The 20,737-nt window shown below is 36.5% G+C and overlaps 2 protein-coding genes across 2 annotated transcripts in view; one reads left to right on the top strand and one right to left on the bottom strand.

The window, feature by feature from the left end:
• Positions 1-20,737, top strand: part of LOC101896533 (uncharacterized) — a 101,435-nt gene that overhangs the window by 76,438 nt on the left and 4,260 nt on the right. Inside the window, exon 3 of the mRNA XM_059121767.1 lies at positions 19,350-19,596. Coding sequence (XP_058977750.1) covers positions 19,402-19,596 — 195 coding nt within the window. The 5' untranslated portion in view covers positions 19,350-19,401. The remainder of the gene's footprint in view (positions 1-19,349; positions 19,597-20,737) is intronic.
• LOC131802175 (caspase-3-like) lies at positions 5,799-9,823 on the bottom strand. The gene is made up of 4 exons (XM_059121768.1): positions 9,331-9,823; positions 6,366-6,541; positions 6,144-6,297; positions 5,799-6,079 (listed from the first exon to the last, which is right to left on the bottom strand). Exons 1-4 carry the CDS (start codon positions 9,683-9,685, stop codon positions 5,814-5,816), a joined length of 951 nt encoding a protein of 316 aa, XP_058977751.1. The 5' UTR covers positions 9,686-9,823; the 3' UTR covers positions 5,799-5,813.

Genomic DNA, 20,737 nt, shown 5'->3' with positions numbered 1-20,737 from the left:
TGGTATAGCCCCCATATAACGGTACCTCCCAATATTCGGTATTTTGATGGTTTTTGCCACATTTTTTCACTGAATTGTCTAAAAATTGGTATTTGTGGGTCATAATGTGTTCTAGTTCGTGTGGCGGAACATTGTATGTATAGGTCCACGTTTTGATATAGTCCCCATATAACGGTACCTCCCAATATTCGGTATTTTGATTATTTTTGACACATTTTTTCAAGAATTACTCTGAAAATTGGTAGTTGTAGATCATAATGGGTCCCAGTTCGTGTGGCGAGTCATTGTAATTATAGGTCCATGATTAGATATAGCCCCCATATAACGGTACCTCCCGATATTCGGAATTTTGATGGTTTTTGCCACATTTCTTCTAATGTTTCCTTGGGCCTTGTTGTAACCCCCGTACAACGATACCTCCCTATATTCGATATTTTTATAATTTTAGCGGCACTATTCACCGGATTTGTGTCAAATTTCGTATTTGCAGTTCGCAAGGGGTATTACAGCCTACGTCAGAAAATTGCCTATACAGGTCGAGGTCTTCGTATAGCCACCATATATGGGCACCTACCTATATTCGATATTACCGGATTTTTTCAAGATTCCTATATGAATATTGTATTGGTCTATGACAAAACTGGCCTGTGCAGGTCCACGTCTTCGTATGGACCCCAATATTATGATTTTTAACAGTGTATTTTTAACGTATTTTTTTAATACCCAATTTTTACAAATGGTGGAAGGCATTCAAATTTACCTACTGCTTTTTTACTTATACGTCAGATAATACAATACAGATAAATATATTGGTATGGCCAAAACTACAAGAAAATCTTGAACCCTATGTGGAGAGGTACCAGAAGAAATGGTCCGATATCTGCCATCTTTATTGATGATTTTGTGTTGATGGAAATATTGAGAGGTGCCAAGTCTGAATATAATCGGATAATTATTTCTTGTTTTATGAGCTTCATGGATATTTAAAATGGTGACCCCTTTTTTGTGAAGCCACCAGAAGGAGTGGACCCACATATTCCATTTTCACACCAGACCGAGGGTCAATAAAAGTATTGTGATGTGTTTAATTTTAAGAAATCGGACTTTTACATCACTTTTTATAAGAGTTATAATTATTCAAAATGTTGATCATTTGTAGGGGAGGTACTGGATGGAGTGGACCAATATTGTCCATTTTCGCACCGGGCCTAGCACTGATCCAAAAGTTGGAGTAAAAATTGGATTATCCCTTCTCCCTCTGCCCAGTAAATTATTTTGTTTGAAGATGTTGACATTGTGTGGAGGTGTCAGAAGGAGTGTATCGATATTGCCCATCTCCGAATTCGATCTGAGTTTGACAATATTACGATGCACCAAGTTTGGACCAAATCGGATACTGCCTTCCTGAGTTATCGTGCCCACCAGTCAGCCATCGCTAGATCGACTCCAAATATTCTGAAACGGATTTGGTCCTAAGAGACCTGGGGTCTACGGCTGTGGGTAGAAAAATACAGAGCTGATAAAACAATTGAAAAACAAAGCCCAGGAGTGGACGTCCACCGAATCTTACAGATGCACATGAGCGCCAAATTGTACGTGAAATTAAGAAAAAATCCACGAGTTAATGCATCAACCATAGCTAAAACTACCCAGGAATATGCACGCATTTCAGCTCCTCCCCAGACAATAAGCAATATTTTGAAAAACAACAATTTCATGAACGATCAGCTAGGAAAAACCACTCATCCCAAAGAATAATCGAAATACGCGATTAAAGATCGCCAAAATTTATGCAAATAAGCCAGTAGAGTTCTGGATGATTGTAATTTATCCTGACGAGAGCAAATATAATCCTTTTGGGTGTGATGGCAAGGTCCTAGTATATCGAAAACCAAATATAGAGTTAGACAAGAGAAATATGGCGCCAACGGTTAAACACGGTGGTGTTATGGTATGGGCGGGTATGGCGGCATCTGGAGTGGGTAATTTATCATCCATTAATGGAATTATGGATCATTTGAAATATATTGACATTCTGAAGGAAAATTTACGCCCTAGCGCAGTCAAGTTGGGATTTGCGTAATTTATCATCCATTGATGGAATTATGGATCACTTGAAATATATTGACCTTCTGAAAGGACATTTAAGAACTAGCGCAGATCCTAAACATTCTGCAATGAATACAAAACGTTGGCTTTCGTACAACAGCCCACAATCTCCAGATCTTAATCAATTGGATATCTTTGGAGTTACCTCTAAAAAAATAGTTCTGGCTAAAATAAGATCAAGATCAAATAAGAATCAAATGAAAGATATCCCTCAGAAAGAATGGAACAAATCGATCCAGAATACACAATGTCATTGGTAGAGTCTATGCCTGAACGTTTGAAAGAAGTTATACGAAGCAAAGATAAAGCAACTCGTTACTAGAATAACAATAAGAGTTAAATTTTAAAATAATTTTTCAAATGTCGAATACTTTTTTGTACTGAAATAGCTTTATTGTTTTTATGCCAATTTTAACACTAAACAAAATCTAATTATTTTTATCGAAAAAATAGTAAAATGTTATCTAGATGTCGACTACTTTTTTTGACCACTGCATATATCCCTTAGAAGTAGTCTATAAAAGCAACCAAATGTAACAGCTTCCTGCAAAAATAAATCTTGCAAATTCGTACCGCCACTAAGGGGTTAAGCAGTGTCTCTGTGAAATGTGAAAGTTTTTTTACATTCTTCTTTCACCAGTTAGTTCCTCACATCTAACATAATGCATATTCATCTGGTGTTCTTAGTTTGCTCGCACTCCAAATGATCTGAATGGGAAATTGAGTACAGAACACACAACATCTCATGCATATCCATCCAAGCCATTCATTCTTCATTCATTTCTCCATCTCATCATCTCATTTCATCCGATGTACATACATAAATATGTATATAAATCTCGGTCTAAGTCGGTGAGTGAGCGACTGACTGATGGTGTCGGTTTCATTGTTTCACTTACTTTCTGGGGAGGGCAAACAAATTTTATGGATCGCTGAATTAGATTTTTGCTGAAAAAAAACAAAACACGTCTAGTCGACTGCTCCAATTGCAGCTACCGCTATTTGCTTTAATTGTAAAATAACTTAGCAAAACGAAAACAACTACAATTGAGTTGAGCTATTTGAATGATTTAAATATTTTGCTGTGATCACCTGAACTGTCCAATGAATAGTAAAACGTTTAAGAATTTTTTTTTTAAATTTTTAGATTAAAAAAGAAAACAAATTTTGAAATAAATTTATTTTTACCACAAAGTAGATTTACACATAAAGTAGATGAACTAGATCGAACTGACGAACTAAAATTGTGAATCTTGCTCTTCATATAGAGCTTGTGATTTCATAAAGGGTGGACCAAAAAAACGAAGTGGTGTGAATTCCTTGTAATTTTCTATTTAAGACATATATTTTTTTATATTTTAAATAAAGTAAATTTATAGGTAATATTCTTAGATTAGTCATTAAAAATGATATCCCGCAAGTGGTGCTTCTTTCAAAACATTTGCCATTGACCTTTCGCAGAACTTCCAGCGTTATGTTGTTAGTTTCGTCCCGAATAATGGTTTTTATACCGTTAGCCATAATTGATAAGGATAGCCATAATTGATAAGGCCAAAACATGTCTCACTGAAATAACAGTTTTAGACCATAGGTCCTTTTTAGAGCAAATCCATTGCAGGACATTTTAAGTCGATCTAGCGATGGCCGTCTGTCTGGCACCAGCCAGCACGATAACTCTCGATGGGAGTATCCGATTTTGTCCAAACTTGGTACATCGTAATATTATTGTCAAACTTAGATCGAGATGGGCAATATCAGTCCACTCTTTCTAGTACCTCCCCACAAAAAAGGTCGAAATTTTCAAAAACAAAAAAAATATTTTACTGCACAGAAAGAGAAAGGTTACTCCGATTTTGCTCCAACTTTGCAAATTCTAAAATTTGCATCAGTGCTAGGCCAGGTGCGAAAATGGACAAAATTGGTTCACTCCATCAAGTACCTCTCCCACAAAGGACCAATATTTTGAATATTTATAACTCTTATAAAATGTGATGTAAGTGTCCGATTGTCTTCAAATTACACACATAACAATATTTTTATTAACTCAGGAGTGGGCGTCCACAAAAACTTACAGATGCACCCGAGGGCCAAATTGTTCGTGAGGTTAAGAAAAATTCACGAGTTGATGCATCAACCTTAGCTAAAATTACCCAGAAATAAGCAGCCACTGCAGTTACTCCTCAGATAACACGAAATATTTTCAAAAATACCAATTTCATGCATGATCACTTAGGAAAAACCGCACGTCTCAAAGAAGAATGGAAATACGCGAATACAGTTCGCCAAAATGTAAGAGAAGAAGCCAGTAGAGTTCTGGATGAATGTAATTTTGTGGTTGTGATGATTAAGTCCCAGATATCGACAACCAAAAAATACAGAGTTGAAGCAGAGAATATGGTGCCAAGGGTTTAACATGGTGGAGGTGATGATGTTATGGTCTGGGATATATGGCGGCATTAGGAGTGGGTAATTTATCATTCATTGATAGAATTATGGATCATTTGAAATGTATTGAACTTCTGAAGAAAATGTACACTCTAACGCAGAAAAGTTGGGATTGGGATATTTTCATCAACACAAGATCTGTCATGAAGATGATAGAGATCGAACCATTTCTTTTGGTACCTCCCCCACAAAGGGTCAAAATTTTGAATACCCAAGGAGTTTATAAAACGCGAGATTAACCTCCGATTGTATTCAGACTTGGTACATATCAATATTTTCATCAACACAAGATCTGTCATAAAGATGGTAGAGATCGGATCATTTCTATTAGTACCTCCCCCACATAGGATTAAGATTTTGGAAAACAAAACGCTCAAGGAAAGCGAAATAAGCATTGAACTCTCTTCAAATGTCACACATACACACACTTTTGCTAACACAAGATCTGTTGTAAAGATGATATATATCTGCGAACCCCTTCTGGTACCTCAATCGCTAAATAAGTCACCGATTCTTAACAACTTGTTATGTCTAAATATCTCTCTCAACCAGAAACCTAAGATGAAAATGGAATTTATGATTTCGCATAAAATTGGATATAAATGTTCGATTTTCTTGCCATTTTTCCCATTCCAATATTTTTATCTGCATTAGATGAAGTTAACGATGAATCCTTTATTTTATATGCAAACGCCCGGTTAAACATATGCCGTCTGATGGCACCTTTAACATGTAATCGATATTAGGGAAGTTCACAATTCCCTTATATCGATTACATGTTAAAGGTGCTATCAGGCGGCACATGTTTAACTGGGCGTTTGCATATGAAATAAAGTATCAGTAAGTTGTGGAAGACCAGTAAGATTGCCTCCATACCTACCTCTTCGGTTACTGTGGTACACACCTAATATGAAAGGCTAGATAGCAGGCTAAAGTTTAGGAATTACCAATAATGGGTTAGCTTCTACAACACCACTTTATTGTAAAGTATTTAGTTGATTAATATTGGTTCACTAACTCAACATTTAAACAGATAAACGAAAACGTATGTCGGAATTATATTTTTATTCATAAGACCCCTATGCTCGCGGTCAACTTATTATATTGTCATATCACTAAATACAAAGTGTTTGGACTTCAATTGTACGTTTTTTTTTTCTTTTTCGTTATTTTTTTGTTCTAATCACAATTTTAATTTAATTTTGCTCTAAATGACTCATTCCGTTGGACAGTTAATACTCCTCGTCCCCTTCTTTGTATCATGGCTTGGGTTTCTTGACATGCAAATAGAAAGTTTTCGTCAGAGTTGACATAAAATTTGGCATTTCCTTCATTTGATTCAGGGCTTCCACCTTGGCATTTGACTGATAATCGTAGGCCACCAATCGATTGATAGCGGTTAAAAGACGCAGCAATTCAGCGCCTTTTTCGGAGAGAGCAGTAGTTGCGGCAGCGTGATTAAATACCTCACAGAAAGTCTGTATGAACCATGAACCGTTCTCCACATTGCGGAAGGAATAGTATTCTGAAAAATAACAACAGCATGGAATTAGCATAGCTTTTGGATAAAATGCAAATCCTCTATTTACTTTCAAACGTTGAATACATAACCAAGATATCCGCTGTATTTGGTATGGCATAGGTTACCGGTTGGGGTTTGGCTGGTGTGGCATCCAATGCCCGTGACATGGGAGCAAATCGTGTATAGGTAACAGGCTTCTCCAAATTCTCTCCTCGGCAAGCCTAGGTTATAGAGAAATGCAGTAGAGTTTATTTTCGAGGGAAATTAGGGGATTTGATGTTTATCTTACCTGAATAAAGAAGAGCTTGGGTTTATCAATCAATGATTTACAGTTTTGACCCAAAAATGGATTCCACAAACGTTCCACCGGATATGCCATATCACGAGCATATACTTTGCCCTCCAGACCGTGCGACATTACCACAACCACCAGGCAATCATTTTGACTGTGATCTTCTTTGGATGCTGTAAGAAATATTAATTAAAAACAACTTAGCCTATAGAGTTATATGGCTGTGCTACACATATTGCGGACAATTTTAAAGCAAACACTCCCTGAAAATATCGATATCTAGCAGAAGATGGCAATCTGGATAGAAAATAACATTAACGACCCTATAACTCCGCATTATGTAGGTCATAACCCATACACACAGATATCGATGCGGCTGTCAAGACCTTTAAATCTAATAATAGATAAGAACAATTGTGTGGCTGCGATTAGGTTAAGTTATATTATATTTTAGCAGTACTTAAGGATAATATTTTCAAATAAAAATCAGAATCGAGTCAACAATCGAAGCATAAGGTTGTGTTCCTTTCTTGCCTTTGTACAATTGGTCCTTCGAGCAGGATAGAGAATCGAATCAACAATTGAACCCAAAGGTTGTGCTCTTTTTTCGCCTTTTTAAAGTATGAACCTGGACATGAAGATAGACGTATCCGTGAATTTAATTCTTTACATTTTGGTATAGGTCCCGTATAGCAGCGCCAACCTATATTTGGTAACCTGATGGCTTCCCCCAATTTTTTCAATATACAGGGTGAGATAAAAAAACCGCAAGAAAGTCAAAAGCCATAATTTTTACATTTTTTTTAATTTATTGAATGAAAGCAAAAAATGTCGGAAATGGCATCAAATTTTCGAATTAGTTTAGATTTGTTCGAATTGTTCACCTTTGGCACGAACTATGGCCTTCAAACGACCAATGAAGCCGTCACATGCTGGCCGAATGTTGCTCTGCGGTATTTTGGCCCATTCCCGGCGAAGCGCTTGCTTGAGGTGATCGACAGTTTGGAATTTTGTAGTGCCAACCTTGCTTTCCAAAATAATCCAGACACAATAGTCCAACGGATTGGTATCCGGTGACTTTGGGGGCCATTGTGCGCTGGAAATGAAGCGAGGATCCTCATTTTGTAACCATTCTTGGGTGGCGCGTGCTGAGCGCGATGGTGCTGAGTCCTGTTGGAATGTCCAAGGTCTGCCGCCAAAATGTTTGCGTGCCCAAGGCTTTAATAAACCCTCCAGAATATTTTCGCGATAATATTCGGCATTTATTCTGATGCCACGATAGTTATGGTGGCCCATACCATGGCCGGCGCTTGAGTTCTGGTGGCCAACCGAAGGCGCATATTTTCAGCTGACCTCTTTGGCAAGTAAACACGATTATTTTGTTTGTTTACAAACTGCTGGACAACGAATGTTTTCTCATCGGAGAAAACCACTGTCGGTCAAGCGAAGCAACTTTATAGCCATTTTTGGTCTTTTTTCTTTCAGTTGCGGTGTAAGTTCTTGCACTTTTTGGAATTTTGATGGCTTTATCCCGAGTACATTTTTCAATATTTGCGGAACGAAATATTGCGATATTTTTAGCTCCCAAGCCATTTTTCGGCCACTGCGACGCGGGTTTCGATCAAGTCGCTTCATGACTTTTCGAACCATCTCTGCTGATGTTGCTGTTTTCTACCGTCCACTTCCTTGATGTCGGGCTACGCTACCAGTATCACGGTAACGAGCGATGGTACGAGACACAAAATATTTATTCACATTTAAATGCTGGAGTGCTCTAACGAAAGCCACTTGCGGTTTTCCAGCCGAATATAAAAAATCACGCTTAAATTCCATCACGAATAACTTTTTTTTTCTGGAAAATTCTCACCAAAATGCTTTTGTACGCTTGTAAACAATATAATAATCTGTCACTGGTATATCTTTAACAACTTTCGGACGGGTGGCTTAGAAATGACAGCAGTCTGAAGTGGGTTGCAGTTTTTTCATCTCACCCCGTATATCATATTTATTTAGGTCCGATACGAAATGGAAAATATTCGTCCATTCCTTTGGTAACTACTCCGTAGAGGGTCAACAATTTGATAAATCATAACACAAGTCAAAATATATTTAAATAATCAAACATTGGCTGGGGGTATACATCTGTTGGCAAAACCGACTGATAATTTTTAACTTCGTTTTTTTTTTTTTTTTTAATCATTCTGACCTACCTTGTAATGATTTTACCATGACTACTTATATAAAACATGTGCCGTCTGATAGCACCTTAAGGAATACACAATTTCACAATGAGCTGTTGTCAAATGCACCTAACGGAAAAGTATCAATGCATTCTCTCTCTCTCTCTCTCTCTCTCTCAATGTTATTTTACTATTGATTTGGCAAAACGAGACTGTCTCTTACCACTTCTAATGCATATATCTTTTTTACATCAAAACTTTTTGCCAGGTTAACCTATTTTATGAGGATATATTTGATATATGTATTTGCCAATGGAATTTTGAATTTCATCAGGTGAACTGAAAACATGATTTATAGGACAGTTTCTCTTTTATTATTTTATATTCAAAAACAAAAAATCACTTCAAACATTCGGAATTATATTCCAAGAAAACGAAAATTAGGTGACAATTGCAAGATACCATTTCCATGCCACACTTTGCTATTAGCCCAAATAATATACATATTGATATCGGTAGATAAGAAACCCAACCTCCCGAGTACCCTGAAATAAATGACTTTGTTTTCAAACAACATAATTATGAGTGTACAGAACGACCGACGAGTAAAGCACTGCGATAAGAACTAATATGTGTTTCAAATTCAGGTGGAGGGACGTTAGGCCAGAATACTTCTATAAATCGATAATTTCTTCACACACACACACAAAGACACAGAAAAAGAACACGGTGTTTTTTTTTTTTTTTAATAAAATTAATTATAAATTAAAATCGTAACTTACTTGCTTTTAAGGTTTCAGTAACTTCCGCAAAGGTCAAATCATTATAGACTCGAACATCAAATCCGAATTTCAAGAGGGTCGCCTGCATATCATCACGATCTTTTTCAGTGCCGGCTCGCTGCTTTTCACCCTTGACTTCTTTGTGATTGAAAATCAAGGCAATTCCGATATGGGGATTATCCACGCGATATTCATCCTCATCGGTGGGTATTGAGACAATGACATTTTTCTCAAACTCCGGTATTAGATCATCCGCAGTGTGTGCGGCGGTCGTGTTGTTGCAGGTTGTTGCATCGGCTTTGTCATGTTTCTTTTTGCTTGATTTTTTGAAAACTGAAAAATCAGATTCGTCCATTTCGTTGGACAGCTGCAGTAACACTAATGGGTTGACGGGGCACCCAACATTTGTTCGTTAGAATTCGATTGATACTCTTTCCAGTGCTGAAGATATTTCGATACCCGTGTGTGTGTGCCTGTGATTGTTTATATCGTTATCTTATCGCGATGTTTTTTTTTTTCGTAAACCCCTTGAATATCATGCATATTATTTGGACGAAACTAATATCTTCTCATTTTTTTTTCTTGGAGAGTAAAGAGAGCAGAGCGGAGACCCTGAAAAAATAACAAAGAAACTTTGATTTGAGAAAAAAAAAAAAAAAACAGGTGACTAATATCAGGGATGATCTATATATCCCTGTAGGGCCAATATTTTGATCATTTTAGCCCCATTTTTCGACGGAATTGTTTCAAATTAGTACGGGTTCTGCCTCTGCCAAATGGTACCGGTACCATCGGCTTTTTGTGACGTCATTTTCTAAAATTTCGTATTTATAGTACGTAATGGATTCTAGCTTTGGTGGCAGAACATACTCTGGTCAGGGTATTATGTGCATTTATTGGTCACATGGAGAAGAAAACGAGATAGACCCATAGTTCCTTTTGATGATCTGCATAAAATCACAAATCTGAGTCTATTTATGCATATCCATCTGTCAGTTCGTCCGTCCGTACGTCTGTCTCTCCATGAATTTTGTGACCAAATTACAAGTCCGATTTAGATGAGATTTTCCACAAATCATTTGATTGACCCAAGGACGAGCCCTTTCGGGAATAATCGGTCCAAATTTGGATATAGCCCCCATATATATCTCAGACCGATTCCAATTTTATTATAAGCCATATGTGCAATAATCGTCCGAATATGATGGAATTTGGCACATGCAATCATATTGAGATTGGAAGCAAGTATGTCTAATTTGGAGAAAATTTCAGTTTCGTTTCAGATTTAGCTATAGCCCCATGTATGTAATGTTCAATCGATTTGTTTTTTTTTTTAATCCCCCACAGTCGTAATATGAACTCCATAACAATGTTATTCGGGAAAAGATATCGAATGCAGCTCAGAAACCCCTCTGCCAAATGTTGATGAAGTTCGGTTCAGATTTGGATATAGCCCCCCATACATATCTTTATCCGATTTCAGGTGTATTCTGCATTTAATGATAAATGTCAGCACAAATAAAGTAGATTTAGGCACATATGACTGAATTCAGTCTAGAAGCAAGTACTTCAAATTTGGTGAAAATCGGTTCAGATATAGCTATAGCTCACATACACAGTGTGAGAAAAAAAGGGCAACAAAGTCAAAAGCCATAATTTTTACTTTTTTTAAATTTTATTGAATGAAAGCAAAAAATGTCGGAAATAGCATCAAATTTTAAAATAAGTTTAGATTTGTTCGAATCGGTCACCTTGGGCACGAATTATGGCCTTCAAACGGCCAATGAAACCGTCACACGCTACCCGAATGTTGCTCTGCGCTATTCCCTGCGAAGCACTTGTTTGAGGTGATTTACACTTTGGTATTTTTTAGTGCCAACCTTGCTTTCCAAAATGCTTCAGATACAATAGTCCCACGGATTGGTATCCGGAGATTTTGGTGGCCATTGTGCGCTGAAAATGAAGCGACGAACCTTATTTTGTAACCGTTCTTGGGTGGCGCGTGTTGAGTGCAATTGTGCTGAGTCCTGTTGGAATGTCCCAGGTCTGCGGCCAAAATATTTGCGTGCCCAAGGCTTAATACACGCTCCAGAATATAATATGCGATAATATTCGGCATATATTCTGATTCCACGGTCAATTAATACGAATGGAGAGCGGCTGTTACGGCGGTCCACACCATCACCATTCCCGGCGCTTGAATTCTGGTGGCCAACCGAAGGTGCAGATTTTCAGCTGACCTCTTTGCCAAGTAAACACGATCGATAATTTTGTTTGTTTGCAAACTGCAGGACAACGAATGTTTTCTCATCGGAGAAAACCAAATACAGTAGTGCAGTTCACCACTTTCGGCCAAGCGAAATAACTCTTTGGCTCTTTTGAGTCTATTTTCTTTCTGTTGCAGTGTAAGTCCTTGCACTTTTTGGAATTTCAACGAGCTTTACCCCGAGCTCATTTTTTGAATATTTTTCGAATAGAATATTGCGATATGTTCAGCTCACGAGCCTGCTTGTGCACGCTTGTAAACAATATAATGAGCTGTCATTGGAATAATTTTAACAGCTGTCGGACGAGTGGCTTAAGTTCAAAATGAGTACGACCAATAATTGCCTATGCAGGTCCACGTCTTCGTATAGCGCACATATAACGATACCCCCCTAAATTCGGCATTTTGGTGATTTAAGCGACATTTTTAACCGAAAATGTTTCAAATTTGGCATTTGAAGTTCATAATGGATACTACAGCCTATGACAGAAAATTGTCCGTGCAGGTCAACGTCTTCGGATAGCCCCCATATAAAACCTCCCTATATTCGGTATTTTGATGATTTTAGCGATATTATACACCCGAATTGTGCCAAATTTCGTATTTAAGATTTTTAGAGGGTACTACAGCCTATGACAGAAAATTGTCTATGCTGGTCCACGTCTTCGCATAGCCCCCCTATTACGATACCTCCCGAAATTCGGTATTCTGATGATTTTAGCGACATTATTCACCGGAAATGTTTCAAATTGGGTATTTGAAGTTCATAATGGATAATACAGCCTACGACAGAAAATTATCCGTGTAGGTCCACACCTTCGTATAGTCCCCATATATAACGACACCTTCCGATATTCGGTACTTTGACGATTTTAGCGACATTATTCACCGGAATGGTTTCAAATTTGGTATTTGAAGTTCATAATGAATACTACAACCTAAGACAGAAAATTGTCTGTGCAAGTCCACGTCTTCGTATAGCCCCCATAAAACGATACCTCCCTAAATTCGGCATTTTGGTGATTTAAGCGACATTTTTCACCGAAAATGTTTCAAATTTGGCATTTGAAGTTCATAATGGATACTACAGCCTATGAAAATTGTCCGTGCAAGTCTACGTCTTCGTCTAGCCCCCATATAACGGTACCTCCCGATATTCGGTATTCTGATGGTTTTAGCGACGTTATTCACCGGAATTATTTCATATTTGGTATTTAATGTGCCTAATGGGTTCTACATTTGATAACAGAAAATTGTTCATACATCGGTCCACGTCGTCGGATAGCCCCCATATAAAAGTACCTCCCTATATTCGGTATTTTGATTAAATTAGCGACATTATCCACCGTAATTGGTTAAAATTTCGTATTTGAAGTTCCCAATGTGTTCTACTACAACCTAGTACAGAAAATGGCTTATGCAGGCCCACATCTTCGCATGGGCCCCGGTACCCTATCGGTACCACACCCCACCCGCATTTTTCGGTATTTTGATGATTTTAGCGACATTATTCACCGGAATTGCATCCAATTTTGTATTTAAGGTTCCTAATGGGTACTACAGCCTATGGTAGAAAATGGCAAACTTTTTGTGGATTTATTGGTAGTTGGCAATCTTTTCCAGGAAGTGGAATTAGAATCATAACAATATCTGCTCCGCATCTAAAAATTGTCAACTTAATCGACCAATAATTCCGTAATATTTTTTTCTTATTCAGGCTTTTCCATCCAAAAATAATATAATTAAGAAGAATACATTTTCTAGGCCCCATTAACAAAATACATTTAATAACTTTTTTTCTCAACTCTAAGAAAATACGAATTTGCTTTTTTTTTTTGGAGGAAGTTTGAATACCGTTCGAATATTACATTGCGTATCAACTTAAGTTTACGTTTTCGAGGCACTCTTATGGCTGGCAATTAATAAAATGTTTTAAAATATTTCGAATGTGTGTGTGTGTATGCAGGTATGTTTAAGCCATGACGGATAAATGAAAAAGAAAAAATGTTTAAATTTCTTCTTTACAGTTAATTTTAAGTGATCGCATTAAAGCCAACGTTAAATTGTGTGGTAGGGGGTAAGCTATGAAATGGGTGGGTGGGTGTTTTTAATTCATGAGCATATAAACATTTAAAAGAGTTTCTTAACACCAGCAACAACTATGTCGGTCGCTATGTGTTTTTTTTTTTAGTCCACGAATATTTTGTTTCTTAGAAAACAACCTTTTCAACAACAACACTGGAAGTGCCCCAAAATGTCAGCTGTAGTGCTATGTTTGTGTATGTGTGTGTTAGTATGTGTAAACAGACAAAACAAAGTATGTTACTTGGTTACGTCGTCGGAATTGTGTCAGTGCGCATGTGTAAAATGGTAATTTGGATCTAAACATTTAACCGCAAAAGATTTAACCAAATTGATTGTTACTACTCCAGCTAAGAGCGACCATGTAGAGTTCACAACCACCTTCGCTACTTGAAATGTGTGTGTGTTTCAAACCACAAAAACAACAGTAACCAGCGATGACGTTAAATGTCTCCACAAAATGTTATCAAGAACGAAATCGCATTTTAAAGTGCACATAAATATATGAATGTAATTTGTTGTTGTTTTCCTGGGTGCAATGTACATTGGGGACTGCTGAAATTATTGGACCCTATAGGATGTCTACAGTATAACGAGATTTTTAAAGAATATTTTTCAAGGACCATTCGAGAAATAAACGTGGATTTTTTAAAGATTTTTTTTCAAGGACCATCCGAGCAATAAACGTGGATTTTTCAAAGAATATTTTTCTAGACCCTCCGAGCAATAAACTTGGATTTTTTACAGAATATTTGTCAACAACCATCCAAGCAATAAACGTGGATTTTTTAAAGAATATTTTTCGAGGACCATCCAAGCAATAGACGTGGATTTTTTAAAGAATATTTTTCGAGGACCATCCAAGCAATAGACGTGGATTTTTTAGAGAATATTTTGCAAGGACCATCCAAGCAATAAACGTGGATTTTTTAAAGAATATTTTTCAAGGACCATCCAAGCAATAAACGTGGATTTTTTAAAGAATATTTTTCAAGGACCATCCAAGCAATAAACGTGGATTTTTTAAAGAATATTTTTCAAGGACCATCCAAGCAATAAAAGTGGATTTTTTAAAAAATATTTTTCAAGGACCAACCGAGCAATAAACGTGGATTTTTTAAAAAATATTTTTCTAGGACCAACCGAGCAATAAACGTGGATTTTTTAAAAAATATTTTTCTAGGACCAACCGAGCAATAAACGTGGATTTTTTAAAAATATTTTTCTAGGACCAACCGAGCAATAAACGTGGATTTTTTAAAAAATATTTTTCAAGGACCAACCGAGCAATAAACGTGGATTTTTTAAAGAATATTTTTCAAGGACCATACAAGCAATGGACGTGGATTTTTTAAAAATATTTTTCTAGGACCAACCGAGCAATAAACGTGGATTTTTTAAAAAATATTTTTCTAGGACCAACCGAGCAATAAACGTGGATTTTTTAAAGAATATTTTTCAAGGACCATCCAAGCAATATACGTGGATTTTTTAAAGAATATTTTTCAAGGACCATCCAAGCAATGGACGTGGATTTTTTAAAGAATATTTTTCAAGGACCATCCAAGCAATAGACGTGTATTTTTTAAAGAATATATTTCAAGGACCATACAAGCAATAGACGTGGATTTTTTAAAGAATATTTTTCAAGGACCATCCAAGCAATAGACGTGGATTTTTTAAAGAATATATTTCAAGGACCATCCAAGCAATAGACGTGGATTTTTTAAAGAATATTTTTCGAGGACCATCCAAGCAATAAACGTGGATTTTTTAAAGAATATTTTTCGAGGACCAACCGAGCAATAAACGTGGATTTTTTAAGGAATATTTGCCAAAAACCATCCAAGCAATAAACGTGGATTTTTTAAAGAATCTTTTTCAGAGACCATCCGAGCAATAAACGTGGATTTTTTAAAAAATATTTTTCAAGGACCAACCGAGCAATAAACGTGGATTTTTAAAGAATATTTTTCAAGGACCATCCAATCAATAGACGTGGATTTTTTAAAGAATATTTTTCAAGAACCATCCGAGCAATAAACGTGGATTTTTTAAAGAATATTTGCCAAAAACCATCCGAGGAAGAAACGTGGATTTTTTAAAGAATATTTGCCAAAAACCATCCGAGGAAGAAACGTGGATTTTTTAAAGAATATTTTTCAAGGACCATCCGAGCAATAGACGTGGATTTTTTAAAGAATATTTTTCAAGGACCATCCAAGCAATAGACGTGGATTTTTTAAAGAATATTTTTCAAGGACCATCCAAGCAATAGACGTGGACTTTTTAAAGAATATTTTTCAAGGACCATCCAAGCAATAGGCGTAGATTTTTTAAAGAATATTTTTCAAGGACCATCCAAGCAATAAACGTGGATTTTTTAAAGAATATTTTTCAAGGACCATCCAAGCAATAAACGTGAATTTTTTAAAGAATATTTTTCAAGGACCATCCAAGCAATAGGCGTAGATTTTTTAAAGAATATTTTTCAAGGACCATCCAAGCAATAAACGTGGATTTTTTAAAGAATATTTTTCAAGGACCATCCAAGCAATAGACGTGGATTTTTTAAAGATTATCTTTCAAGGACCATCCAAGCAATAAACACGGATTTTTTAAAGAATATTTTTCAAGGACCATCCAAGCAATAGACGTGGATTTTTTAAAGAATATTTACCAACAAACATCCAAGCAATACACGTGGATTTTTTAAAGATTATCTTTCAAGGACCATCCAAGCAATAAACACGGATTTTTAAAGAATATTTTTCAAGGACCATCCAAGCAATAGACGTGGAATTTTTTTTAAATATTTTTCAAGGACCATCCGAGCACTAAACGTGGATTTTTTAAAGAATCTTTTTCAGAGACCATCCGAGCAATAAACGTGGATTTTTTAAAGAATCTTTTTCAGAGACCATCCGAGCAATAAACGTGGATTTTTTAAAAAATATTTTTCAAGGACCATCCGAGCAATAAACGTGGATTTTTTTTAAGAACATTTTTTAAGGACCATCCAATCAATAGACGTGGATTTTTTTAAGAATATTTTCAAGGACTATCCGATCAATAAACTTGGATTTTTTAAAGAATATTTTTCAAGGACCATCCAAGCAATAGACGTGGATTTTTTAAAGAATATTTTCAAGGACCATCCGAGCAATAAACGTGGATTTTTAAAGAATCCTTTTCAAGGACCATCCAAGCAATAGACGTGGATTTTTTAAAGAATATTTGCAAAAAACCATCCGAGCAATAAACGTGGATTTTTTAAGGAATATATTTTTGGGTTCTACATCGTATGACAGAAACTTGAATATACTGGTCCACGTCTTCGTATAGCACCCATATAAGGGTACCTCCCTACATTCGGTATTTTGTATTTTGGGGACATTATCCCCCAGAATTGTTTTAATTTTCGTATTTGAAGTTCGCAATTGGTTCTATTTCTAATGACAGAAAATTGCTCATATAGCTCCACGTCTTCTTATAGCCCCCATGTAAGGGTGCCTTCCTATATTCGGTATTTTCATGATTTTAGCGACATTATTAACCGGAATTGTTTCAAATTTGGTATTTGAACTTCGTAATGGATACTACAGCCCATGACAGAAAATTGTCTGTGCAGGTCCACATCTTCGTATATCCCCCATACACCTTCCAATATTCGATATTTTGATGATTTTAGCGACATTATCCAATGAAATTGTTTCAAATTTCGTATTTTAAGTTCGTAATGGATACTACATCTTGTGACAGAGAATTTCTCATACAGGTCCACGTCTTCGTATATGAGAGATAAAATTATTCAAAATTTTGACCCGTTGTGAAGTAGGTACCAGAAGGAGTGGTCCGACATATTCCATATTCACACCAGATCTTATGTTGATAGAAATATAGAGATGTGCCGAGTTTGAAAATAATCGGATGTTCATTCCGCGTTTTACGAACTTTATGGCTATTCAAAATTTTGACTCTTTGTAGGGGAGGTACCACAAGGAATGGGCCGATACATACGATCTCGACAACGTAAATTATATTAGTCAAAATATTGAGATATGTGACATTTAAGGAGATTCTGATGTTTATTTCGCATTTTATGAGAGATATAAACATTAAAAATTGTGACCCATTGTGGGGGAGGTACCAGGAGGCGTGTTACGACATATTCCATCTTTACACCAGTTCTTGTGTTGGTAAAAATATTGAGATGTGCGACATTTTAAGGGAATCAGACTCTTATTTCACATTTTATAAGAGTTATAATTATTCCAAATTTCGACCCCTTTGTGGGAAGGTACTAGATGGAGTGGTCCGATATATTCCGTCTTTACACCAGATATTGTGTTTGTAGAAATATTGGGATGTGCGAAGTATTAAAAGAATCGGACTGTTATTTCACATTTTATAAGGGTTATTATTAATCCAAGTTTTGACCCTTTGTGGGGGAGGTACTACATGGAGTGGTCCGATATATTCCGTCTTCACACCAGATCTTGTGTCGGTAGAAATATTGGGTTGTGCGAAATTTGAAGACAGTTAGGCAATTATTTTCCATCTTATAATAGTTGTAATTATTCAAAATTTCGACCCATTGTGGGGGAGGTACATAATGGAGTGGACCGATATTGTTCATTTTCACATCTGACCTAGCAATGACGTTAATACTAGGATTTACAATGTATGAACAAAATCTGTTGATTTTTTGTTCACTTTGTATGAGGCAAAATGTTTTCTTTAAAATTTGGGTCCTTTTGTGTGGGAGGTACCAGAAGGAGTGCACCGATATTGCCCATCTCCGAATTCGATGTAAGTTTGACAATAATATTACGATGTACCAAGTTTGGACCAAATCGGATACTCCCTTCTAGAGTTATCGTGCGACCCCAAATGCCCTGAAACTGATTTGGTCCAAGGAGACCTACGGTCTAAAACCATTATTTCGCTGGACACGTTTTAACCGTATCAAATGATATATACCCCCTCTAGCCATATGGCTGAGGGTATAAAAAGAGTACTCTTCTAAACAAACATTCAAACCCTACCAAATTTATTTCCAAATTTCAAACCCACCGCTCAACCCTAATAAACCATCAAGAGAATCACTAACCATAGCAACTTCCACACAAATTATAAATTTTGGAATGCATTTCAAGATTTCTATAACACGACGACGACGCTGCAGTTCGGCACTGCACCTCGATTTCCAGTTCAGTTTTGCCAACAGCAATGCCATGGTTTGTGGCACACTTTTAATATCCGATTCGACAATAGACAATAAAATCGAAAGAAAATGAAAAGCTAACAACCAGCTAATCAAATATATATGCACATACATACATCCATTGCTATGTGCATGGATAGATATGCGAAACCCTACTTCTGACAACGCTGGCATTTAGTCAGACGTAACAAATTCACGATTTCGATATGTAATATGAGAAAGTTTTGAGAGCACGTTTTCACTATTACAATGCAGCGGAATTTTAAATCATAGCCATGGCGTAGGGCTGGTTTGGTTTGGTTGGGTGCGTTTTATTTGAAGTTGATTTTCATCAAGAATGTGATGATGACCGGAAGAAGTTTAGGTTTAAAAAATTTTCTACCATTTTTTTTACTTCTCCATACCTACAAATATTCATTGCTTCGCTTTTCCGTTTCTTTTCAGCTAAACATTTTGGAAACAACGAAATTTCTCGGTTAACAGAAATCGCAACAAAATGGCGCTTCGATTGCGTCGTGATGTACAGAAGGCCTCATACTATGTCTGGTTTCTGGGAGCAGAAGAAGCCAAAGGCTTACGTGGAAATCGAGTCATAAATTCCGTGCTGCCGTATCTGATAGATAGATCACGGTCACAGGAACCCATTAAAGTGACCCTACAAGTATCACACAAAGGAATTAAAATAATACAGGTATGTACAGGACACACAATTGACAAAAAGTGTATCAGAATAGCACATTTCTATAGAAAGGATATGAAGAGACGCAGGAGGTTAATACCTTCCCGAGCCTGATATAGATATTGCAACGTGCCAGATTTGGACCATATCGACCACTTCATTCCTCTATATGAGATAAGTGATCATTTTTGGAAATGTTGAAATGTGCATGGGCCGAAGTATTCCACTTCATCTAATACTGCAGAACATTTTATACAAATAATTTCTAATGAAAATTTTACCCTTTTCTTTTTTGAGGGAGGAACATGAAGGAATGGACCGATAAATTCCATATTCACATCAGATGTCTGGTTGAGGGAAATATTTAGATATACCAAGTATTTACATATATCGGACGCTTTGGTTATTCAAAACGTTGATTCCTTTGTAGGGGAGGTACCAGAAGGAGGGGACCCCTATATCCAATCTTCTCACTCGATCTTATTTAAATAAAAATACAGGAATGTGATGAATTTGGAAAAAATCGGTAGCTCATTTCACGTTTTATGAGAGATATAATTATTAAAAAAAATTGTCGCTTAGTGAGGGAGGTACCAGAAGGGATGGGTCGATATATCCAATATTCACACCAGATCTTTGATTGAGAAAAATATGTAGATATACCAAGTTTGAAAATAATCGCCGATTTTTTTTCGCACATTATGAGAGATATAAGTATGGCCAACCGTGAACCTTTGTGGGAGAGGTACCAGTAGGGGTAGGTCGATATCTATCATTTTCATATCAGAACATGCGTTAATAAAAATATTGGGATATATGAAATTTGAAGCGATTCTTCATTTTATGAGAGATATAAGTATTCAAAATTTTGACTCGTTGTGGGGGAGGTACGAGAAGGACTGGACCGATATATCCCATCTTGATAGCAGATCTTATGTTAGTACAAATAATGGGATGTGTGCAATATGAAGAGAACTGGATGCTTATTTCGGATTTTATGATTGTTTTCGTTTTTCAAAACTTTGACCCTTTGTGGGGGAGGTACCAGAAGGAATGGTCCGATCTTTACCATCTTTATAACAGATATTGTGTTAATGGAAATATTGCGATGTACCAAGTCTGAATGGAATTGGATGTAGATTTCAGGTTTTAT

Source organism: Musca domestica, unplaced genomic scaffold, assembly GCF_030504385.1.
Source record: "Musca domestica strain aabys unplaced genomic scaffold, Musca_domestica.polishedcontigs.V.1.1 2, whole genome shotgun sequence".
Lineage (NCBI taxonomy): Eukaryota > Metazoa > Arthropoda > Insecta > Diptera > Muscidae > Musca > Musca domestica.
This window is presented reverse-complemented; position numbering and strand designations above follow the sequence as displayed.

Coding starts and splice junctions, on each gene's coding strand:
- LOC131802175 (XM_059121768.1), bottom strand. CDS start 9,685: ATGGACGAATCTGATTTTTCAGTTTTCAAAAAATCAAGCAAAAAGAAA. Junction 6,542..9,330: donor TACTGAAACCTTAAAAGCAA/GTAAGTTACGAT, acceptor TATTTCTTACAG/CATCCAAAGAAGATCACAGT. Junction 6,080..6,143: donor TATGTATTCAACGTTTGAAA/GTAAATAGAGGA, acceptor GTTATTTTTCAG/AATACTATTCCTTCCGCAAT.